General features: G+C 55.0%; 2 protein-coding genes across 2 annotated transcripts; both read left to right on the top strand.

Annotated features, from left to right (window-relative positions):
- The first annotated feature begins 7,235 nt into the window (after positions 1 to 7,235).
- On the top strand, positions 7,236 to 11,802 carry LOC148820349 (orexin/Hypocretin receptor type 1-like). The gene is made up of 7 exons (XM_088932733.1): positions 7,236 to 7,440; positions 8,839 to 9,017; positions 10,059 to 10,302; positions 10,856 to 10,971; positions 11,055 to 11,305; positions 11,387 to 11,508; positions 11,606 to 11,802. Exons 1-7 carry the CDS (start codon positions 7,236 to 7,238, stop codon positions 11,800 to 11,802), a joined length of 1,314 nt encoding a protein of 437 aa, XP_088788859.1.
- Positions 11,803 to 13,947: 2,145 nt separating this feature from the next.
- LOC148820348 (transcriptional regulator ZNF706) lies at positions 13,948 to 20,524 on the top strand. Its single transcript, XM_088932506.1, has 4 exons — positions 13,948 to 14,022; positions 16,389 to 16,530; positions 16,964 to 17,078; positions 17,578 to 20,524. The coding sequence occupies exons 2-3, from the start codon at positions 16,396 to 16,398 to the stop codon at positions 17,057 to 17,059; spliced, it is 231 nt and encodes a 76-aa protein (XP_088788632.1). The 5' UTR covers positions 13,948 to 14,022; positions 16,389 to 16,395; the 3' UTR covers positions 17,060 to 17,078; positions 17,578 to 20,524.
- The last annotated feature ends 170 nt before the right edge of the window (positions 20,525 to 20,694 follow it).

The raw sequence follows: 20,694 nt of genomic DNA, 5'->3' as shown, positions 1-20,694 counted from the left end.
AAGAAGGCTCCACGGCCGAAACGTTGTGTTCTCTTTCTTCTTTTTTCAGCAGGAATAAATCTTTACTTGTTCCTTTGCAGCCTACGCATGCTGACGCAGCTCCCCACCTGAACATATATCTGGTAGCCTTTGATTAAAAGGATGAATGTAGATCGCTGAGCATTTGATGTGCATCCTTTTGTGGCTGAACACAGAATGGTATTTCTAATTAAATAAAAGCAAAGACAAAGTCTTTGATCTATTCATTTTAAATTAAAATCTAGAGGCTCATTAAATAAAGTACTCACCTCCTCTCTTATCTTTCTACAGCACAGAATCCCAGGAATGCATTGCCTCTTTATTCCAACTTCACTCAATGTTTACTTTCAGTTATGTTCTGGAGTACAGTGTCCCAGGTCCTGCAGAGTGTCTAAGGCCCCTGTGTGTGTCTGGGGCTCTGTGGGCGGTCCCTGTACAGGACAGTAGCCTAGAGTGAGCATTAGAGCGTGACACCTGCCACAGAGTTAGAACTGAATTTGAGTAACATGCTGTCATTTACAGAATTACCTCCATCACCTCTGTCACGAAGACGTTAATGGGGTGATCAGCAGGGTCACGGGACTGGGTGACAGAGGTGACCGCGAGATGTGGGGCTGAGTTTTTCACAGACCTCTGCAGGCTCATGGACATGCAACGCCCTTGCTAACCTTCGGCACCCGATTTGAACATGGAAAACCATCAGGGACACAGACACAGGGCCAGGGCAGCAGAAGAGCCTGCTGCTGGCTGGCAGGGGTCCGAGGCGCACAGCGTTACTGAGGGAGCCCCCCGCTGGGGTACCATGCAGACCCAGCTCTGGTGCCAGGGAGCTCCTGCTGTTGCTGCAACACGCAGGATAGGCACAGCCCAGCCGTGACGGAGAAGAGTGTGCTAGCGTCTTCTGTCCCTGCGGGGCAAGATCACACACAGAGAGGGAGCTGGGTGCTGCCGACCCCGTCTGCCCCTTTCCAGCACCTGGCAGGGGGCAAATTTCCGCACCCCTGCTCCCATCAGCAGGAGGGCAGGTGTGCGCAGGAACTGCAGTTAGTGTTTCTTGGGGGGGGGCTTTCCCCCCTCCCTCCCTGCTTGATGTCAGCAGCATTGCGCACGAGCCCTCTGACTGGGACATCGCAGCAGTGAGTCAGCCAGCGGGGCTCTGAGGGTTCAGCTGAGCCCGGGTGCGAGGATCCACCGGCTGCTCTTCCCTCACACCCCTGGCGACAGTGAGGGGCTGAGACAACCTTTAATAAAGATGCTTTTCTTAAAGCTGGCTCAGTGCTTTCCGCCCGGCAGGAGCTCGTCTCCCAGTCAGGGCCTGTAATTCTCATTCCTCTCCAGTCCCCGGAGGTCTGTCCATTAAGAGTGAGAATGATCCGGCGCACCTGTGGAGGAGCTCGGTCTCTGTCACAAAGGAAGGGTTCAGAATAACGAGGGGGGGCACTATTACAACCCTTCCCCGGCGCAGAAGGCTTCAGTGCTTGTGAAACATTATTATTTGATTTGATTTTAGCTCATTTTTCCTGCCTGCCTGTGACTTCAGTGAGAGGAGCCCGGGAGTGTGAAGGGGGGACAGCAGGAGACGTGACGAATCCTCATTCCGGAAGGAGCCTGCTCTGACAGCCTGCTCCTCTCCCCCGTGCTCCTGTCACCACGGCCAGAGACCACTGCGCCTCCCATCAGCTCCCGCTCCACGCTCTGGGCCTTAATGGGAGACGTGGCCACACTTTCATTTCAAAGGGACGGTTGTCACCTGTTTGTTTGCACTGTTATCATGGAAGCACAGCTTCAGCTTCTGGATGGTTCCCTGTCTTGCTTTCAAGATCTTCACTTTCTTAATATCCCCAAAGCAGCTTGCATATTAATTCAGGCTTCGTTACAGGTGAGCTCGGATTCCTATCGGAGAGCCAGTGGGCCTGGTCTGGTTCTGGGTCCAAGTCCTGGTTCTGTCTCCTGCAGCGTGCCACACAGGACAGCGGGACACCGGATCTGAGGCTGTCCTGCAGTATAAGTCAGTCTGTGTAAGAGCCCCTGTTGAATTCTGCTGTTCGAGACATTTTCTCTTCATTTCCTTCTTGTGAACCATCTTTATATCCCTGGCACTGCTGGGCATCTGCAACGCCTGTGTCAAGCTGGACACAATACAAGCCACGTGAGAAGATTAGAACTGAGTTCAGTCTTTGGGCAGGAGCCAGTGATTGAGAATGCCCAGCACAGGGCAGAGTGACTGGTGAGTCTCTGCTGGGCATCTCCCAGCTGTTTCTTACCCCACCCGGGCAGCCAGTGTCCCGCTGGGTGCTGGCCAGGCTGGCACTCAGTCTGGTTGTACGGCAGGAGTGGCACAGGTATCCTGCCCAGCTGAAGCTGGCATCATTGTCTTTTAGAACTATAATGAAGCAACTCCTCCTCGGCCACAGGTGCACACACAGACACACACAAGCACACACACAGACGCACACACAAGCACACACACACACACACACACAGACACACACAAGCACACACACAGACATGCACACACAGACACACACAAGCGCACACACAGATGCACACACACAGACATGCACACACAAGCACACACACAAACGCACACACACAGACACACACACAGACAGATATACACACACAAGCACAAACATAGATACACACAACTAGAAATGCACACACAAGCACACACACTCAAACGTCACACGCAGACACTGACATGCACATAGACATGCAGACACAAACACACACACACACATGCACACACAGACACAGTCATGCAAACACAAGCAGACAGACACACACACACACAGACATGCACGCAGACACACACACACAGATGCTCACTCCAGCGTGTCATCTGAGCAGAGCCTGGTGCCCCAGACTGACAGTGCTGATTTGCCGCGGTACCTTGAGAAACGCAGACGAGAATCGTTTCTCCTGTATCTCCCAGTGGGCTGGCTTGCCGACTCGTTGGAATCTGTCTGTACTCATTGTGGCAGCAAGACAGGACAGTCGCTCTGTCTGCGAGCGGAGCAGGGAGGGAGTCTTTCTCGTGGTCCTTATTGATCAGTGTGATGTGCTGTCTGTTGAATGCCAGGCAGAGCGCTGGCACAATGACAAACACAAAGGTCCCTGTGATGACACTGGAGATTAGGTGGCGGCAGGGACAGGCCAGTGCACAGTGAACGTGTCTAATTGGTTGTGTTCTTGCGCCGAGCAGAGCTGTGGGCCCATAAGGACTGGACAATGGGACTGTGCAGGGTGACTGTGCAGTGGTGAGTTGGGCAGTGGGACTGGGCAGTGCTGAGCTGGGCAGTGGGACTGGACAGTGGTGAGCTGGGCACTGGTACTAGGCAGTGGGACTGGGCAGTGGGACTGGACAGGGGGACTGGACAGTGGGACTGGACAGTGGGACTGGGCAGTGCTGAGCTGGGCAGTGGGACTGGGCAGTGGGACTGGACAGTGGGACTGGGCAGTGCTGAGCTGGGCAGTGGGACTGGACAGTGGTGAGCTGGGCAGTGGTACTAAGCAGTGGGACTGGGCAGTGGGACTGGGCAGGGGGACTGGACAGTGGTGAGCTGGACAGTGGGACTGGGCTGGGAGGCCCCAGATCCACTCTCCTCACAGGCAGGAGGGGCTGCAGCCACTGGTAGGCTTTCAGCTCGGGCTGCTGGAGTCTCCGGATCACCTCACTGCACACTTGACTGAAGGTCTGCAGCTGTTCGGAAGCTGGAAAACCTTGTTCTCAATTAGGCCAGCCGAGTGCTGGGTAAACCTGTTTCAGTCGACTGGCTCTTGTGCTCCAGTCTGACTCACAGACCGCAGGGGGTTGATCTGGAAATGCAGCGGAACGCACTCGGCCCCGGAGCTTCCCTGCCTCATCCACGTTAAATTCCTCCCAGGTCCCGTCTGGTTCCGTCCGCGCTGCCCCTCCTCCTCCTCTTCCTCCCCCTTCTCTCCTCTATTCGCGCGCCAGGAAGCGCCCGTCTTCCTCGCGGACTCGGTTCGCTCTCGTGTTCGTCCGCGGAGCGGGACACGCGCCCGGCGCCTCAGACAGAGGGGGGGTCTGGCCTCCTGCTGGATCGAAACCTACCCCCCCCCCGCAGCAGCCGCTCACACTCCTCCGCAGGAAGGGAACTCATTAGCCCCCGGCCGGGGTCGGGCTGGGTTAGCTGGGCTAGCGGGGGAACGGGTCCGAGGCGGTCTCTCTGAGCCACACCCCTGAAACTCCTGCTCTGCCGGCGCTTCTCCTGCAACTTTAGTCCCCGCGCGTCTGGTGGGGAAGGTCTCGCCGAGCCTCTGTCTCTCTTGTTCGTGCTGTTTTTCGGGGACCCTGCTGCTCTCGGAAGTAAGGGGACGAGCCGGCTCGGGCAGAGTGGAGAGGAATGTGCGCAGTGGGTAAGAGCTCTTCATCACCTCTCCCCCTCCTCCAGTCTGTCCAGCGTCTTGTCCGTCTCGTTTGTCTTGACTTGCTCTGCTCCGTACTGTGCACTGTGTCCTGTACTGCATACCTCGGACCTCGGACCTCGGACCTCTGCGGCAGTAAACACGAAGCAGCAGTAAGACAGTCCCGAGGACAGCGCGCTGCGTTCCTCACAGCTCCGTCCGCTTCCCGGCACGCATCCCTCTGGAAAAGACTGGGTCACTCCGGGGAGTCGCCGCTCCCGGCTGCAGTGCAGGTCTGTACGTAGACTGGACCGGCACCGCTGTGCGTGCGGTTGGAGAGGAAATGTGGGGCGCGATTGTCAGTCTGGCTTGTGTGTGTGTGTCCGGGTGAAATAAGAAACGCTGCTTTGGCTGTGTTGTATGTATTTAAAAAATCACTTCCGTCGTTTCTACAAACCCACACACATCTGGACAGCCCGGCAGTCCGCCTGTCCCGGGACCCGCTGGTCTGCCCCTGACCCTGACTGACCATCCGGCAGGACTCTGACGGTCACTGTCCAGCTGGGAGTCGGTGTCTGTCTAACCCTCCGGCTGAACAGACTGCTGGACAGAGGCGGACCGGGGATGACGGCAGGCGGTCCGGGCAGGTCCGGTCGTGGTTCCTCTGTCGGGCGGGCTCCTCGCAGGACGGTTTCAGAGTCGCGTTTCTGTTCTACGTATGAGGCAACAGGCGCCAAGTGTTACGGAGAGAGATCCGTGTTTAAAGATGAAGTATAAAATGGAGAACATGGATCTCGTCTCCAACCCCTGGAAGAAGATTTCGCCAACAGATCGAGTCTCCAGGGAGTTCGGGAGCGAGCCCTCGGCTCCAGGCTGGGCGGGTAGAGGGGTGACGGCGGTCGGGCAGAGTTTCTGGTGTCTTGGGAGATAAAGGCACTAGTCTGGTGGTCTGGACACCGAGGACGGAATATTCCGATATACTGTATTTCAGAACCAGTTGGAGAGACGCCCCGGCGCCCCTGGCAGTGTCTGAGCTCGCGGCTGGACAAGAACCGGACCCAGGCGAGGTTTTCGACCGGGTGTCTGCAGCTGATCAGGGGATTAACATCCTTACCGACTGTCAGATAACTTGCCTTTTGACATCCAGCTGCCTAAACCGATACTCACGGTTTAAGCTGCGAGTAAGGCGGCAGGTGCATCGTTCATTATTAACGCGCCGGGTCCGTATACTCCTCAAGCAACTTCAGCACGAAGCTCAGGCTAGATGCGGGTAAAATTGTCTTTCTAAGTATTTTTACTGGTCAATCCAGTGCTCCTGTGAGTAATGTTTAGCAGTGGGGGTTATTGACACGGTGCTTGAGCGATCAGAAACGCGCTTCGCGACTCGTGCTCCCGCCCGTCTCTGCCCGCGGTCACCGCTGCGCAGGCGCACCATGGCGCCGGACCGGCCGGACTGTCGGGCGGCCCCGGCGTGTTGACATCACGGTCCAGCCTGGGCGCGGACAGCTGGCTGGGTCACGCCTGCGGTCATCCCGTCAAGACGCGCAGCGGACACCCCGGCGGCGCTGCAGGACTCCCGCCCCCTGCCGATCGATCGATGTATCGACAAGCAACGAGGCAGATAATGCCAGGCCAGACTGAAAGCTGACCTTCTCCTTCTGAGTTCTCCAACTCTTCCTTGAATCGACTAGTTCATATTTGGTGGAAATTAACTTTGATTTACGTCCACGATCGTTAGTGCCTCTAATGATGTAACGATTCAGGGGGCTGTGGTCCATGTAGATGTCCCCCATCAATCTGTGCCCACATGGTCAGCTGTTGTTGGTAACAGCCCTGGGCCTGGGCTCCAGTATCTGCCTTGTGAGGTACTTTCTGCCTGAGCTCTGTTACACAGCCGATCGGCTCATGTCTAACTGCACACCTGTCACAGTTCTGTGCAGGCTGACAGCTGTTTAAGAGATAACTGTCCCTTTAAAGACGTGCATGTTACAGCCTGGCACTGAAACACACCCATCCTACCTTTCCCTCAGAAAATAATGAGTTAGATTAACGAGTCGGGTTGGACAGTCCAGGGGATGCCGGGACCCTGCTGTGCCGCAGGCAGTCCTCTCGACCCCCTGAGCTCTTCCCCCTACCAGCAGGCTCAGCGTGTGTACTGGTCAGTGTGTGTTCGCAGCCGGATCTTGGCTGACCCGCTTGCGGCCAGTCTGCAGCAGAGCCCGGTGTCTCTCTGAGCTGCAGGCTGACATCTGGTCCTGAGACAGGCTGCAGCACACAATGATCCCGACCAAGAACACTGACCGGTACACACACACTCACCAGTACACACACTGCCTGGTACACACAGTGACCTGTACACATACTGACCGACACACACACTGACCAGAACACTGACTGATGCTTTGTGACTGGTATACTTGCTGACTGACACACTGACCGGTACACATGTTGACCAACACACTGCCTGGAACACACACTGACCAGTACACATGCTGACTGACACACTGACCGATACACATGTTGACCAACACACTGCCTGGTACACACACTGACCAGTACACACACTGTCTGGTACACACACTGACCAGTACACACGCTGACTGACACACTGACCGGTACACATGTTGACCAACACACTGCCTGGTACACACAATGGCCGGTACACTGACCGACTGGTACACTGACCAATGCACTGGCACGCACACTGGCCGGTCACACACTGACCCTGACCCACTGCCTTCCTGACCGGGCGGCGAGGAGAGTCAATGACGGTCAGTAACGAGCGCTCCTTCCCTCCCCTCCCTGCGTCCTGCCCAGGGCCCCCTGACCTCCTGACCTGGGGCGGGATGGACCGAGCCCAGCTGAACGCCAGCGCTCCGGGGGCCTCCGAGCCCAACGGCACGGCACAGGCCGGAGCGGCTCACTCGGACTACGAGGAGGAGATCCTGCGCTACCTGTGGAAGGAGTACCTCTTCCCCCGGCAGTACGAGTGGGTCCTGATCGCCGGCTACATCTTCGTCTTCGTCGTGGCGCTGGCCGGCAACATCCTGGGTGAGCCGGTGCTGACCGCCACTCGGACAAACAGGGCCATCCAGGGCAGGTGGACAGGCAGGTAGAGAGGAGAACGGACAGCTGCTAGAGTGAGGGTCAGCTCAGACTTGGATCCAGCTGGGCTGGAGCATAGAACTGCCACCAGAGGGCGCTTTCTTCACAGGCGCCTCCCGTGTGAGAGGGATGATGAGGGAGCCAGTGGGCTGGTCACTCGCGAGTGATCTGCTGGCGTTCATGAATCAAGCAATGGCTCACTGTAGCTCTCCAGAGATCATGGCTCTCGTTACTCCTAGCAGGTTTCAGGGAAGAGTCCAGTCCAGTCACGGGCTCCGGATACTGCACAGGGCCCCTAGCTTCCTGGCCTGAGGAAGGAATGACTGACACATTTAGGGTTTGGTGGACTGTCTGAAGTCTCTGTACTGAACCTGCCTACCTGGGCTCTGCTTCTCCTTATTCACTCCTGAACTACTGCCAGCATCTCTCCCTCTGTCCCCCCTCCTCTCTCCCCTCTCACTCCTCCTCTCTTCCCTCTCACTCCTCCTCTCTCTCCTCCTCTCTCCTCCTCTCTCCCCTCTCACTCCTCCTCTCTCCCCTCTCACTCCTCTCTCTCCTCCTCTCTCCCCTCTCTCTCCTCCTCTCTCCCCTCTCACTCCTCCTCTCTCCCCTCTCACTCCTCCTCTCTCTCCTCCTCTCTCCCCTCTCACTCCTCCTCTCTCCCCTCTCACTCCTTCTCTCACTCCTCCTCTCTCCCCTCTCACTCCTCCTCGCACTCCTCCTCTCCCCCCTCTCACTCCTCCTCTCTCCCCTCTCACTCGTCTTCTCTCTCCTCCTCTCTCCCCTCTCACTCCTCCTCTCTCTCCTCCTCTCTCCCCTCTCTCTCCTCCTCTCTCCCCTCTCACTCCTCCTCGCACTCCTCCTCTCCCCCCTCTCACTCCTCCTCTCTCCCCTCTCACTCCTCCTCTCTCTCCTCCTCTCTCCCCTCTCACTCCTCCTCTCTCCCCTCTCACTCCTCCTCTCTCTCCTCCTCTCCCCCCTCTCACTCCTCCTCTCTCCCCTCTCACTCTCCTCCTCTCTCCCCTCTCACTCCTCCTTTCTCTCCTCCTCTCTCCCCTCTCTCCCCTCTCTCTCCTCCTCTCTCCCCTCTCACTCCTCCTCTCTCTCCTCTCTCCCCTCTCTCTCCTCCTCTCTCCCCTCTCACTCCTCCTCTCTCCCCTCTCACTCCTCCTCTCTCTCCTCCTCTCTCCCCTCTCACTCTTCCTCTCTCTCCTCCTCTCTCCCCTCTCACTCCTCCTCTCTCCCCTCTCACTCCTCCTCTCTCCCCTCTCACTCCTCATCTCTCCCCTCTCACTCGTCTTCTCTCTCCTCCTCTCCCCCCTCTGTCCCTCTCTGCTCTCTCAGTGTGTCTGGCTGTGTGGAGGAATCACCACATGAGGACAGTCACTAACTACTTCATAGTAAACCTCTCTCTGGCCGACCTGCTGGTCACTGCCATCTGCCTGCCGGTCAGCCTGGTGGTGGACATCACAGAGAGCTGGTTCTTCGGCCAGACGCTGTGCAAGGTCATCCCCTACCTGCAGGTAGCGCTTTGCAACCTGGTGGCATGTGTTGTGTGTGCTGTGTATGCTGTGTGCTGTGTGTGCTGTGTGTGCTGTGTATGCTGTGTGCTGTGTGTGCTGTGTATGCTGTGTGCTGTGTGCTGTGTGTTGTGTGTGCTGTGTATGCTGTGTGCTGTGTGTGCTGTGTGCTGTGTGCTGTGTGCTGTGTGTGCTGTGTGCTGTGTGCTATGTGTGCTGTGTGTGCTGTGTGTGCTGTGTGCTGTGTGCTGTGTGTGCTGTGTGTGCTGTGTGTGCTGTTTGCTGTGTGTGCTGTGTGTGCTGTATGCTGTGTATGCTGTGTATGCTGTGTGTGCTGTGTGTGCTGTGTGCTGTGTGCTGTGTGTGCTGTGTGTGCCCGAGCCTGCTCTCCCAGCAGGATGGCTTTTCGGGACTGGCAGTCAGTCCAGGACGCCCCAGGGCCTTCAGGACAGACCACAGGAGGCAGCTGGGATACGATCCAAACTGCTGTTGCTCCCCACTCCCTGCGATCTGTCTGGAAACGCCTGGGCGACAGCTGTGAGCTGGGCACTGGGGGCACTGGGTGTTTCTGGCCTTGAAGGCCAAACCTGAGCACAAGCAGCAACAAAAGAAGTGGCAGCTGTGGCTCCTGGGTCTGTGTTAAAGACCTGTGTCTTGCTACAGAGGCTACATGTGCAGAAGCCACCTTGAAGAGCCTGGCTGAGGGGAGCAGGTCCAGCACAGCCCAGTGCCTGTCTGTGCGCTGTGTCTCAACGCATCTCTGTCCCCCTGCGGGGCAGCAGGTCACACCTACGAGCCCAGAGTCCTTCAGGGCAGATCCAGAAGCTGGAGCCAGAGGGAGGGAAAGAACGGCTCTTCCTCGTGTTCGAAGCCGGTTTACTGCCCAGCTGCTCTCTCTCAGTGACATCACTGCCCTCGTGTGGTACAGAGAGTGAATTACAGCTGCTGGGTGTTCTTGTTCTACTGCAAGTGTGGTAGAAGCGCTCGCGTCTGCTCTCGATCTCTGCTTCTCTTCCTCTCCATCTGTCCCCCCCTCTCCCTCAGACGGTCTCGGTGTCGGTGTCAGTCCTCACCCTCAGCTTCATCGCCCTGGACCGCTGGTACGCCATCTGCCACCCGCTAATGTTCAAGAGCACCGCGCGGCGGGCACGCAACAGCATCGTGCTCATCTGGCTGCTGTCCCTCGCCATCATGGTGCCCCAGGCCGTCGTCATGGAGACCAGCAGCATGATCCCCGAGCTGGCCAATCGGACCCTGCTGCTGTCTGTGTGCGAGGAGCGCTGGGGGGGTGAGAGCAAGCAAGCCAGCGTGGAGCTGGATTCTGGGGGGGAAATTGGGGGGCCACCTGGTCGGTGTGTCATTTAATATATTAGTCAGCACAGCAGCTGGGCAAGGGGCATGGTCTCCTGCTGCAGCTGCGCAGAGGTGTGAGGCATGGTCTCCTGCTGGAGCTGCGCAGAGGTGTGAGGCATGGTCTCCTGCTGGAGCTGCGCAGAGGTGTGAGGCAGGGTCTCCTGCTGCAGCTGCGCAGAGGGTTTGGGGGGGGGTCTCTGTCTGCAGCTGTGCAGGGGGTTTGAGGGGGGTCTCTGTCTGCAGCTGTGCAGAGGGTTTGGGGGGGGGTCTCTGTCTGCAGCTGTGCAGAGGGTTTGGGGGGGGGTCTCTGTCTGCAGCTGTGCAGGGGGTTTGAGGGGGGTCTCTGTCTGCAGCTGTGCAGGGGGTTTGAGGGGGGTCTCTGTCTGCAGCTGCGCAGAGGGTTTGAGGGGGGTCTCTGTCTGCAGCTGTGCAGGGGGACTGAGGCGGGGTCTCTGGGGACTTCACTCTGCTCCTCTCTCCTGTCTCAGGGGAGGTGTACCCCCGCATCTATCATGTCTGCTTCTTCCTGGTGACCTACCTGGCCCCCCTGTGCCTGATGTTCATGGCGTACTTCCAAATCTTCCGCAAGCTCTGGAGTCGGCAGGTGAGCGCGTCCGTGCGACAGGCAGACAGACGGCCGACCTGCCTGCCCCTCCAGCCCTCTGGTGACCCTCTCTTCCTCCCCAGATCCCCGGCGCGTCGGGTGCCGTCTCTCGGAAGTGGGTGAGGGGTGCGGGGTCTGGCGACGCCGGGGGGCAGGCGCTGGGGGTTGAGAGGCCATCGGGGTCCACAGGGTTGGTGGCACGGCCGGGCACCGCGCCGAGCGCCGAGGTCAAGCAGCTGCGCGCCCGCCGCAAGACGGCCAAGATGCTGCTGGTGGTGCTGCTGGTATTCAGCCTATGCTACCTGCCCATCAGCGTGCTGAACGTGCTGAAGAGGTGGGCACCCCCGCCCCCCGCCCGCCGCGCAGCCAGCCGGGGCACAGAGAGCCACCACCTGACTCTCTCCTCCCCCTGCAGGGTGTCGGGCGTGTTCGACAACGCGGGCGACCGCGAGGCCATCTACGCCTGGTTCACCTTCTCCCACTGGCTGGTTTACGCCAACAGCGCCGCCAACCCCATCATCTACAACTTCCTGAGCGGTGAGGTCGCGGCCAGTGTCCGTCTCCCGCCTCCTCTCCTCCTCCCGAGCGAAGGGCGGCAGTTCAGAGCGTCTCCCTCTCTCTCCGTGTGTCCCAGGGAAATTCCGGGGGGAGTTCAAAGCCGCGTTCTCCTGCTGTTTCCGGGGGCTGCGCCGGTGCCGGGGAGCAGAGGCCCACCGCCTGGCGCGCACCACCAGCCAGAAGTCGCTGACCAACGGGAGCAAGTCGGAGCCGCTGTCGTCGCGCGTGTCCGAGCACGTGGTCCTGAGCAGCGTCAGGGCCGCACTCAGCTGAGCGCCCCCACAACACACACCAGCACGCAGCCCGGCAGAAATTCACCCCGGAGTACCCATCGCACGCCCAGCACGGACTGGAGACAAGCAGCGTGGCATCTAAATGCCTCTTGATCGGGCTGCGTGATCGATACGGGCAGGGTGTGTTGATCGGGCTGGGTGTGATCGATACGGGCAGGGTGGTGTTGATCGAGCTGTGTGTGATCGATACGGGCAGGGCGTGTTGATCGGGCTGTGTGTGATCGATACGGGCAGGGCGTGTTGATCAAGCTGTGTGTGATCGATATAGGCAGGGTGGTGTTGTTTGAGCTGTGTGTGATCGATTCGGGCAGGGCGTGTTGATCGGGCTGGGTGTGATCGATTCGGGCAGGGTGGTGTTGATCGAGCTGGGTGTGATCGATACGGGCAGGGTGGTGTTGATCGGGCTGTGTGATCGATTCGGGCAGGGTGGTGTTGATTGGGCTGTGTGATCGATCAGTATTATTGATCAGTGAAAGCAACAGAGAGACCACACTGCCAGTTATCCCAGTAATCCCATTTCCAGCATCACTCCATGAGCCACGGTGTTCCCAGACCTGACTGGAGTGGAGTGGACCTGTGTGTTTCCGTCCCTCTCCGGCCCGGACCAGGCTGGTGTCCCTGTGCGGCTCTCTGGGTCCACAGGGGTCTGCCGAGACACTGATCCCACAGCGGACCAGTTGCCCCAGCTGTGGAGCATGATGATGAAACCTGAAGCAACAACGGCCACAATTCTTTGGCTGGTTTGTTTTTCTTGAAAATGTTTTCAGTTAAGAACTGATCCTGAGTGCTGGACTTGACCTGAGGACTACAAGACTCACACTGGAGCTGCCCGAGACCTGTCCTACAGGAGACACTCCCAGAGATTAGCCTTCCAGAAACAAGATCTTGATTTTGGATAATGTTTTCTTTTGCAAAACCTTTTGTTTAGGTTGTTTATCTGTCTGTAAATTTGTAGGATCTGTGGAAATTACAGAGGGTTGTCTTTCCTCTACATCCCAGGAAAGATCATGAGACCCCTCCTGAACTGTTTCCTGGAATCACACACACAGGGATGAGAGGTGCCTATGGAATCACACACACAGGGATGAGAGGTGCCTATGGAATCACACACACAGGGATGAGAGGTGCCTATGGAATCACACACACAGGGATGAGAGGTGCCTATGGAATCACACACAGGGATGAGAGGTGCCTATGGAATCACACACACAGGGATGAGAGGTGCCTATGGAATCACACACAGGGATGAGAGGTGCCTATGGAATCACACACACAGGGATGAGAGGTGCCTATGGAATCACACACACAGGGATGAGAGGTGCCTATGGAATCACACACACAGGGATGAGAGGTGCCTATGGAATCACACACAGGGATGAGAGGTGCCTATGGAATCACACACACAGGGATGAGAGGTGCCTATGGAATCACACACACAGGGATGAGAGGTGCCTATGGAATCACACACAGGGATGAGAGGTGCCTATGGAATCACACACACAGGGATGAGAGGTGCCTATGGAATCACACACACAGGGATGAGAGGTGCCTATGGAATCACACACACAGGGATGAGAGGTGCCTATGGAATCACACACTGGGATAGTTCTCTATGACGTTTAAATCTGTTACTAGAAACTCTAAACCCCCACCTGCTGAGGTGATTGTTCCACAAACACCACCACAACCTGGTGAGCAAATAAGATTTGAGACTCAACATGACAATGTTTCTGTCATTCCCATTACCTTCAATTATCAGTTTCTTTTTCATTTAAGAAGCAAAAAAATGGACAGTGTCGTGTTAATTATAATTTGATTTACATTTAACAAAACGAAGAGTTCCATTTATTTAAGTGTTTGAAGCTCACAAACCTTTGGACATAGGTCACTGCATGAGTAAAAGTTATATTGCTGGAATTGTTAATATGTGTTCTGGGTCCATCTGTTTTATTTTTCTACACAATTGTGGAAAATAAATTACTTTAATTATGTTTGAGACTGAAACGTAATTGCGTGACTAATTCATTGGCAATTCCTATTGGTTTGCCTTTCTCCTCCGATCCTGCGGGGGGCACTCTAACCGCACAAAGATCACTCCGTCTCGGCGCGAACTGCCGCTCTACCCTGCCGCCTCTCTCTGGTGTCTCCAGAGGAAGAGAGGTTGAGAAAGAGCGAGAGCGAGGAAGAGCGATTCGCGAAGGTAACGAATAAAAACGGTTCGATTGTTTAGTTTTCCTCAACTGTTTTTTTTAGAAATGTGCCCGTAAGCAGACTGGGGAGTTCCTAAAACCGCCCCGGGGTGAAAGTCGTGAGTAATAAGGCTGTAAGTGGGCGCTGCACGGCGGCGGTGCCGAGAGCGGCAGAGGCACAGAGCCATGTTGTTGAGGCCGGGCCGGACATCTTATCGACATGCTTGCTGTTTCTGGGCTCTTCTCCTTCCCGACGCGCTGACATCTCCGATTTGCGGCACGGTGTCGTTGTGCTGATTCCCCGCGGGTGTGTGTTCGTGAACGGGCTCCGCTGTGCAGTGCGGGTGTCTGCTGTCTCCGTGTCGGGCGCCCTGCAGGCGAGTCTCGGCTCCGCCGCCAGCTGTCGGGCAGAAACTTCACAGAAACTGCGAGATCAAGGAGCGTTTCCTCTGAGATACGCGTCGTGCTAAACTGATACCCTGTCTGCGATATAATCTGCATTTCGAGCCCCATTAAACCCTATCTGTAGATGGCTCTGTACTTGAGCTTCAATCTAAATTGAAAAACCTTGTTGTTATATTCGATTCTGGCTTAACATTCGACCCACATGTGCAGCATATTGTCGAAACATCATTTTTTCACCTCAGAAATATCGCGGGGCTACGCCCTATGCTATCACTAACTGTGGCTGAAAAGCTGATCAACACATTTGTGTTCTCTCGAATTGACTACTGTAATGCTCTACTCGCTGGGGTATCTAAATCTACTCTGAACAAACTGCAGTATGTCCAAAATTCAGCAGCCAGAATCCTGACCAGGTCTAGTGCAAGTGTTCACATTACTCCTGTCCTGGAGTCCTTGCACTGGCTTCCGGTCAAATTCAGTGTAGACTTTAAAATCCTCATGCTCACCTATGAGGCTCTGCATGGCTTGGCACCTCGGTACCTGTCTGAACTATTATCGCCCTACTCCCCACCTCACAACCTTCGCTCTTCTAACTCTGCTCTCCTTACTGTCCCCCAAGCCCGTCTACATTGTATGGGCGACAGGGCCTTCTCCTGTTCTGCCCCCAAGCTCTGGAACTCTCTGCCCAAGGATATCAGAGAGTCACCTTCTCTAAACTCCTTCAAATCCAGACTCAAAACCTTCTTCTTTAGAAGAGCCTTTACTTAGTACCACCATCCACAGTCTCCTCTGTGTATTGTAATTGTATTTTATCTTGTGTATTCTTTTTATTTATTGTTGTTGTCATTCTGTAAAGTGCTTTGAGAAGCCACCTTTAAAGGTGCTATATAAAATAAAGTTTATTATTATTATTATTATTTTTATTAACAGCCCCAAGTCACCTAGGAATGTTGTCATAAAAACTGGACTAATATGAAGTCAGCTTTTTAAGCGCCTGAACTTACATTATGCTTCACAGTATCAATATTTATTGAATGACCTTCGAAGTATATACGTAGAATGTACGATATGTGTTCGGTCTGAGAATTAAAAACGGTGGGACAACAGTGTCAGACACTGAAGAGTGGAGCTGGGAGCTGAGAGAACACAGCTGCTGTCCAAACACACGAGTCCTGAGCAGCTGAGCGGCTCTGGTATCTGTGTCCTGCGCTGAGGGCTGAGGGGGGACTGATGGGCTCTTGAAAGGGGGTCCAGAAAGTGGTGCAGAGAGGCAGCAGGAGGGGTTTGAATCGGGTACATGTGCACCTGCAGAAACAGGAACAGTCTTGATTAGAGCACAACACCTGCAAGACAACATCCTGCTGCTGTTTCAGCTGCCTTTCGGTCGTGTGTTTACAGTGGCTGCGTGCTTTTGACCATCTTTGCTGCGCATTTCTGACAGGTTTGTCTGGCGATCGCATCGTGAAGGATTCTGTTTTTAAGAATGGCGTGTTTGGATGCGCTTGTGGCTCAGCGGTTAAGCTGATGAGCAGTTTGGCATACTGAAGGTGTTCCGGGTGCCTGCGGGTCAGGCCCTAGGGTCAGAGAGTGTGGCCTGCAGTGTGAATGGCGGCAGAGATCCAGAGGGACTGAGACAGGGGGAGGGGGGCCGCAGGGGCAGAGAGAGAATTTGCCAGTTTCAGTTAGCTGAGGGCGTGCTGCCTGTGTGTGTTTCTCCATGCTCACCCTGCTGTTCTGTCTGCTCTCTGTTTAAATGGGATTGTGATGCTTTCGTGTCTAAATGCTACAGCTGTGTTGCTGTGTTTGTTGGCTTGTAGTTCTTCTCTTTGGCCCTCCGCATGCCTGTCACACAGGTGTGTGCCTGCGCTGTATGACCACACTGCTGACTCCCTGTCTTCTTTCTCTTTACCTCCCCCACCTTCTCTGATCCGGTTTCGTCCTCCTCCCTCCCTGCCTGTCTTGCCCCTGGCAGGGGCGCCATGGCTCGCGGGCAGCAGAAGATTCAGTCCCAGCAGAAGAACGCCAAGAAGCAGGCAGAGAAGAAGAAGCAGCAGGGGGCCGATCAGAAGGCAGCGGCGAAGGCAGCTTTGGTCTTCACCTGTCCTGTGTGCAGGGTTAGTCTCTTTCACCCAGTGAGCAGAGGCTGCTGACCTTCCTACTGAACTGGGACTGTTCTACTGTACTGGGACTGTAGCTCCTATTGTAACAGGACTGTCCTACTGCACTGGGACTGTAGCTCCTATTGTAACGGGACTGTTCTCCTGTACTGGGACTGTAGCTCCTATTGTAACAGACTGTTCTACTGCACTGGGACTGTAGCTCCTATTGTAACAGACTGTTCTCCTGCACTGGGACTGTAGCTCCTATTGTAACGGGACTGTTCTCCTGTACTGGGACTGTAGCTCCTATTGTAACAGGACTGTTCTACTGTACTGGGACTGTAGCTCTTATTGTAACAGACTGGTCTACTGTACTGGGACTGTAGCTGTCCCTGCACTGGTGTTCATTTGAAACTGATGGGGAGGTCTCCATGCTGTGATCCTGCAGACCCAGATGCCTGACCCCAAGACGTTCAAGCAGCACTTCGAGAGCAAGCACCCCAAGTCCCCTCTCCCCCCCGAGCTGGTGGACGTGCAGGCGTGAGACTCCCCCCGGCGCCCAGGTGAGAGCCCAGCCCACAGCCTGCTGCCCTCTCGTATCTGAATGTGTAGAAATGTTTCATACTGATACACAATATGTATATATCTGTACATGTAAACTGGGTTTCTGTGTGTTCGAATTGTCAGGCTTCTGTTTTAATTTAGACACACAGATATGTGATTTTGTCCGTTGTTTACATGGATGGGGATATTTATGGACTTGCCAGGACAGAAGTTTAGTTCAGCATGCTTAGGCTGCAGAGGCACAAGTAAAGGACACGTGAAGAAGGGTCCACAGCACTCCTGAGGTTTCCGTCTTTCACAACATGCTGTTCTCGAGACGAGTGGCTGTCCCGAGTCCGAGCGGCTCGGGGCGTGCCCAGAGGGCAGCTCGTCCCCGAGTGCTGGGAGCCAGGGGCTCGCTGGTGACTGCCCTACAGCGTCCACAGTGTCCAGGAGCCTCGAGGGGATAAACTGCCTGGTTGTGCAGAATAGGAACTGAGGTCTGTTTTTTTATTTCAGACTCTGGCTTCACGATACTGACCTTGAAGACTCAGCTGAACCGATCAGAACTGCACAGTTATACCGACCCAGGCGCGTGCTTGTGACCCCGTGGGGGTGGGGGGGTTGGGGGCAATGAAATGACACAGGGGTAACTGCTCCACCTCTGGCCGTGCGTGGCAGTGGGGCGTCACCCCTGACGCTGTGTTTTCTGTGGGTGAGAAATGGATGCACCGTAGCCTGTCCCGCCAAAGGTCCTCTCTTGTGATGAAATTTCAATCCTGACCCCCCACCCCTCCCACTCTCACACCCCAGGAAGAAAGAGCAGCCGTCTGGCCTGACCATCACATTCCCTTCCATTCGAAGTGCGTTTTTCCTTTCTAGCTACTCCTTAATCTTGAAAGCACTCAGTGGAGGTTTCGTGGATGAAAGCACTGACAGAATGCAGAGCCAAGGGCTCGAGCTGCCCCTCTCCTGGCTGAGACACTGGCTGGCGGTTCTGATCCCCAGCTTCACGTCCCTGTGCTCCTCGCCTGCTCTGTGCGGTGTGCTCTTCCCCGCTGTCTGTGGCTCGTGGCTCGTGGCTCTCGCTGGATAGAGGTGCTCTGTATGGCCCCAGGTAACCGAGTCTGATCCAGTGTCTGGAAGGGGGGGACTGGAGGGATTTCGGAAAGACACAGCAGCTCACAGCCCTGCCTGGGCTGGGAGCCGATGCTGTGTCCAGTTCGATGCCTTGCTCTCTTTGCTTGTAGCGCGGGGCTGATGCGAACTGTGCTCTCTTGACTTGCCTAAGCCTGCACACGGAAATGGAGAGACTGAGCAGCATTTCTGAGTGCCCAAGGGTGGCTTGATGAGCTGCATTCAGTAGGGGTGCAGAAATGAAAGGATTGGTGGGTGTCTGGCATTCCCAGGAGGATGTAGCTGGCTCTGCCGGCTGCAATACACACCCACCGCCAGCAGTAGCTCCGCCTTCCACACCTGCCTGTGGCCCAAACGCCACCTGTCCTTTCGTTTCTGATTTTTCATTTCGTCTTGCAGCAAATGTCTCTCCTCTCCTGAACTGTTCACACCCTTGCATCCCTAAGTTAGTTGTTCTGGGAAATTGCAGCTCTTGGGAGCCGGAGTGTTACCGGACTGACTCCATACTGTGTTCTGCGGCTCTCTACAGCGCCGCCCTGCAGGCGGTCTCTGGGACAGGCGCCCACTTCTGGACTTGGTGGGGAGAAGGGCTCTATTGAGTGCCAGCACTGTGCTGGGACACATGTACTTGTGTGTGTTTGAATCGTAGGAGTCTCTCTGGGTTTTTAGAGCATAGTTAGAAGTTGATTTTGAATTTGCCAAACTAAAGCTGTTCGCTAGCTTTGGCAGGGGTGTGAGCAGTTCGAGGGCTTTGCGTGTTTATTACTGTCCTTAAAGCTGCCTCTTCATACTTGGTTAAAAGTGTTAAATTACTTTAATAGTTAAGTAGGTCAGTAAAATTAAGCACCACCTCTGAGAACCAGCAGGCCATGTGTACCAGAGTTCTGCCTTGCTTGCTTGAGGCTTGTTTGTTTTCTGTTTGACTCAATATTAAAATAGTAATATTGAGAGTTTTTATTGTGAAGGTGTCCAGATGTTTGTAATTCACTTTGCCTTTTCTTCCCTTGTAAAATGTGCAGATACGTACCTCTCCTCAGCCTGGCCTTTTCAGGTGTTTTTCACTATGTAACAAGATTAATTTTATTATTGATAATAAAAGATACCAAAACATTTCCACCACTTGAATCATTGATAATAAAAAAAACACTAAAAACGCCAGTGTTGTTCCTGAAAAGGTGGGATGCATGTCGCCTCACACAGTGAGTGATGCTGGGCGGCTGCAGGTGTGAAGAGCAGCCGTCCCCTGGTTGTATCTCTGGCTGCGGGTACAGCAAGGGGGCAGGGCTGTGCTGTAGTGGCTGCTCTCCTGCCTGCTCCTTCAGGGCTTTCATGGCAGCTGTGTGCTCCTGCCGCAGCCAGCAGGTGTCCTGGTTCTTCCTCAGCTCCTCTGGCTGGGGTCGGCGCCTCCTCCATGAACTGCACTGCTGCTGCACCTCTTGCCAGTGGGGGGCACTGGAGCCACGCAGCCCTGCAGTCCAGGGGGAAGAGGAGACCGCTCCTGTTCCTCCCTGAGCCCCGAATTGCAGAGAACTGCTTAACCCTGGGTAGGGCAGCTCACCCCTCGGTCCTGGGGCTCGGCTGTATCCCCCCAGCTCCAGCAGTGTTGGAGCCGACAGCGTACCTCTTGGTCTGTCCTGCCTCTAATAAGATCTCTGTGTGAGCAGCCCCCCTCTGTCTTCCGTAAGGTTCCCATCCCGACGCCCTGGGGAGGCAGGGAATGCTGGAACAGGCCTGTGCTACTGCACGTTTCTGACCGCAAAATAACTCTTAAAATGGTGTTTTCCACCTTCTCACTTCACCTGCTGGAGCTAAATTGATTAGTAATTAGGCCTCAGTGTTAGGAATCTTGCTCTATTTGAAAAAAAAAATCATTTTGTTCCCGTCTGTCACGGAGGTCACCATAACGTCCCTGTGTTCCTTTCCTGTCAGTGTAGAGATAGAGTATTAATTTGCTTTTAGCTAACAGGGGGCTCTCTAAGGACCAGGCTGCATGTGCTGAACATTTCTGGTGCCACAGAGTGTAATCCACTAAAACTATTCTGGGGGAAGGGTGGTTTGTGGAAATGTGAGCATTTCATTTCGATTACTAGGCAAGCAACACCATTTCTCCAGGTTCAAGATGCAGATTTCTCTGCTTGCAGACCTCACAGTAAATTTCTCATTTAACCTTTGCGTTGTGACCTTTTTTTTTTGGAAAGGGGTGGGGGAGGCTGGTGAAATAAATCAATCCTGTGTATCTGACCTTGTGTACATATCAACTGCAAAAAAATTATCCCTGAGGTTTTTAATGACTACTAACTTTTACCATAATAAAAATGAATTAAAAAGGTTTTGTTTTGTGTTTATTGTAAATGTGTGTCTTTAACTGTGTAAATAGCTGGCTCAATGGATCAGCTTCCAGCACAGGTGCAGTAGCAGCCATCACTGGTGCTGCTAGTGGTCACTGCCTCCAAGTACAGCAGAGGACACCTGCAGGTCATTGCTTTCCCAGGCATGGCC

Source organism: Atractosteus spatula, chromosome 14 (assembly GCF_055471065.1).
Source record: "Atractosteus spatula isolate fAtrSpa1 chromosome 14, fAtrSpa1.hap1, whole genome shotgun sequence".
NCBI classification, from domain to species: Eukaryota; Metazoa; Chordata; class Actinopteri; order Semionotiformes; family Lepisosteidae; genus Atractosteus; species Atractosteus spatula.
The sequence above is the reverse complement of the archived record's forward strand: the minus strand, read 5'-3'. Positions and strand labels throughout refer to the sequence as shown.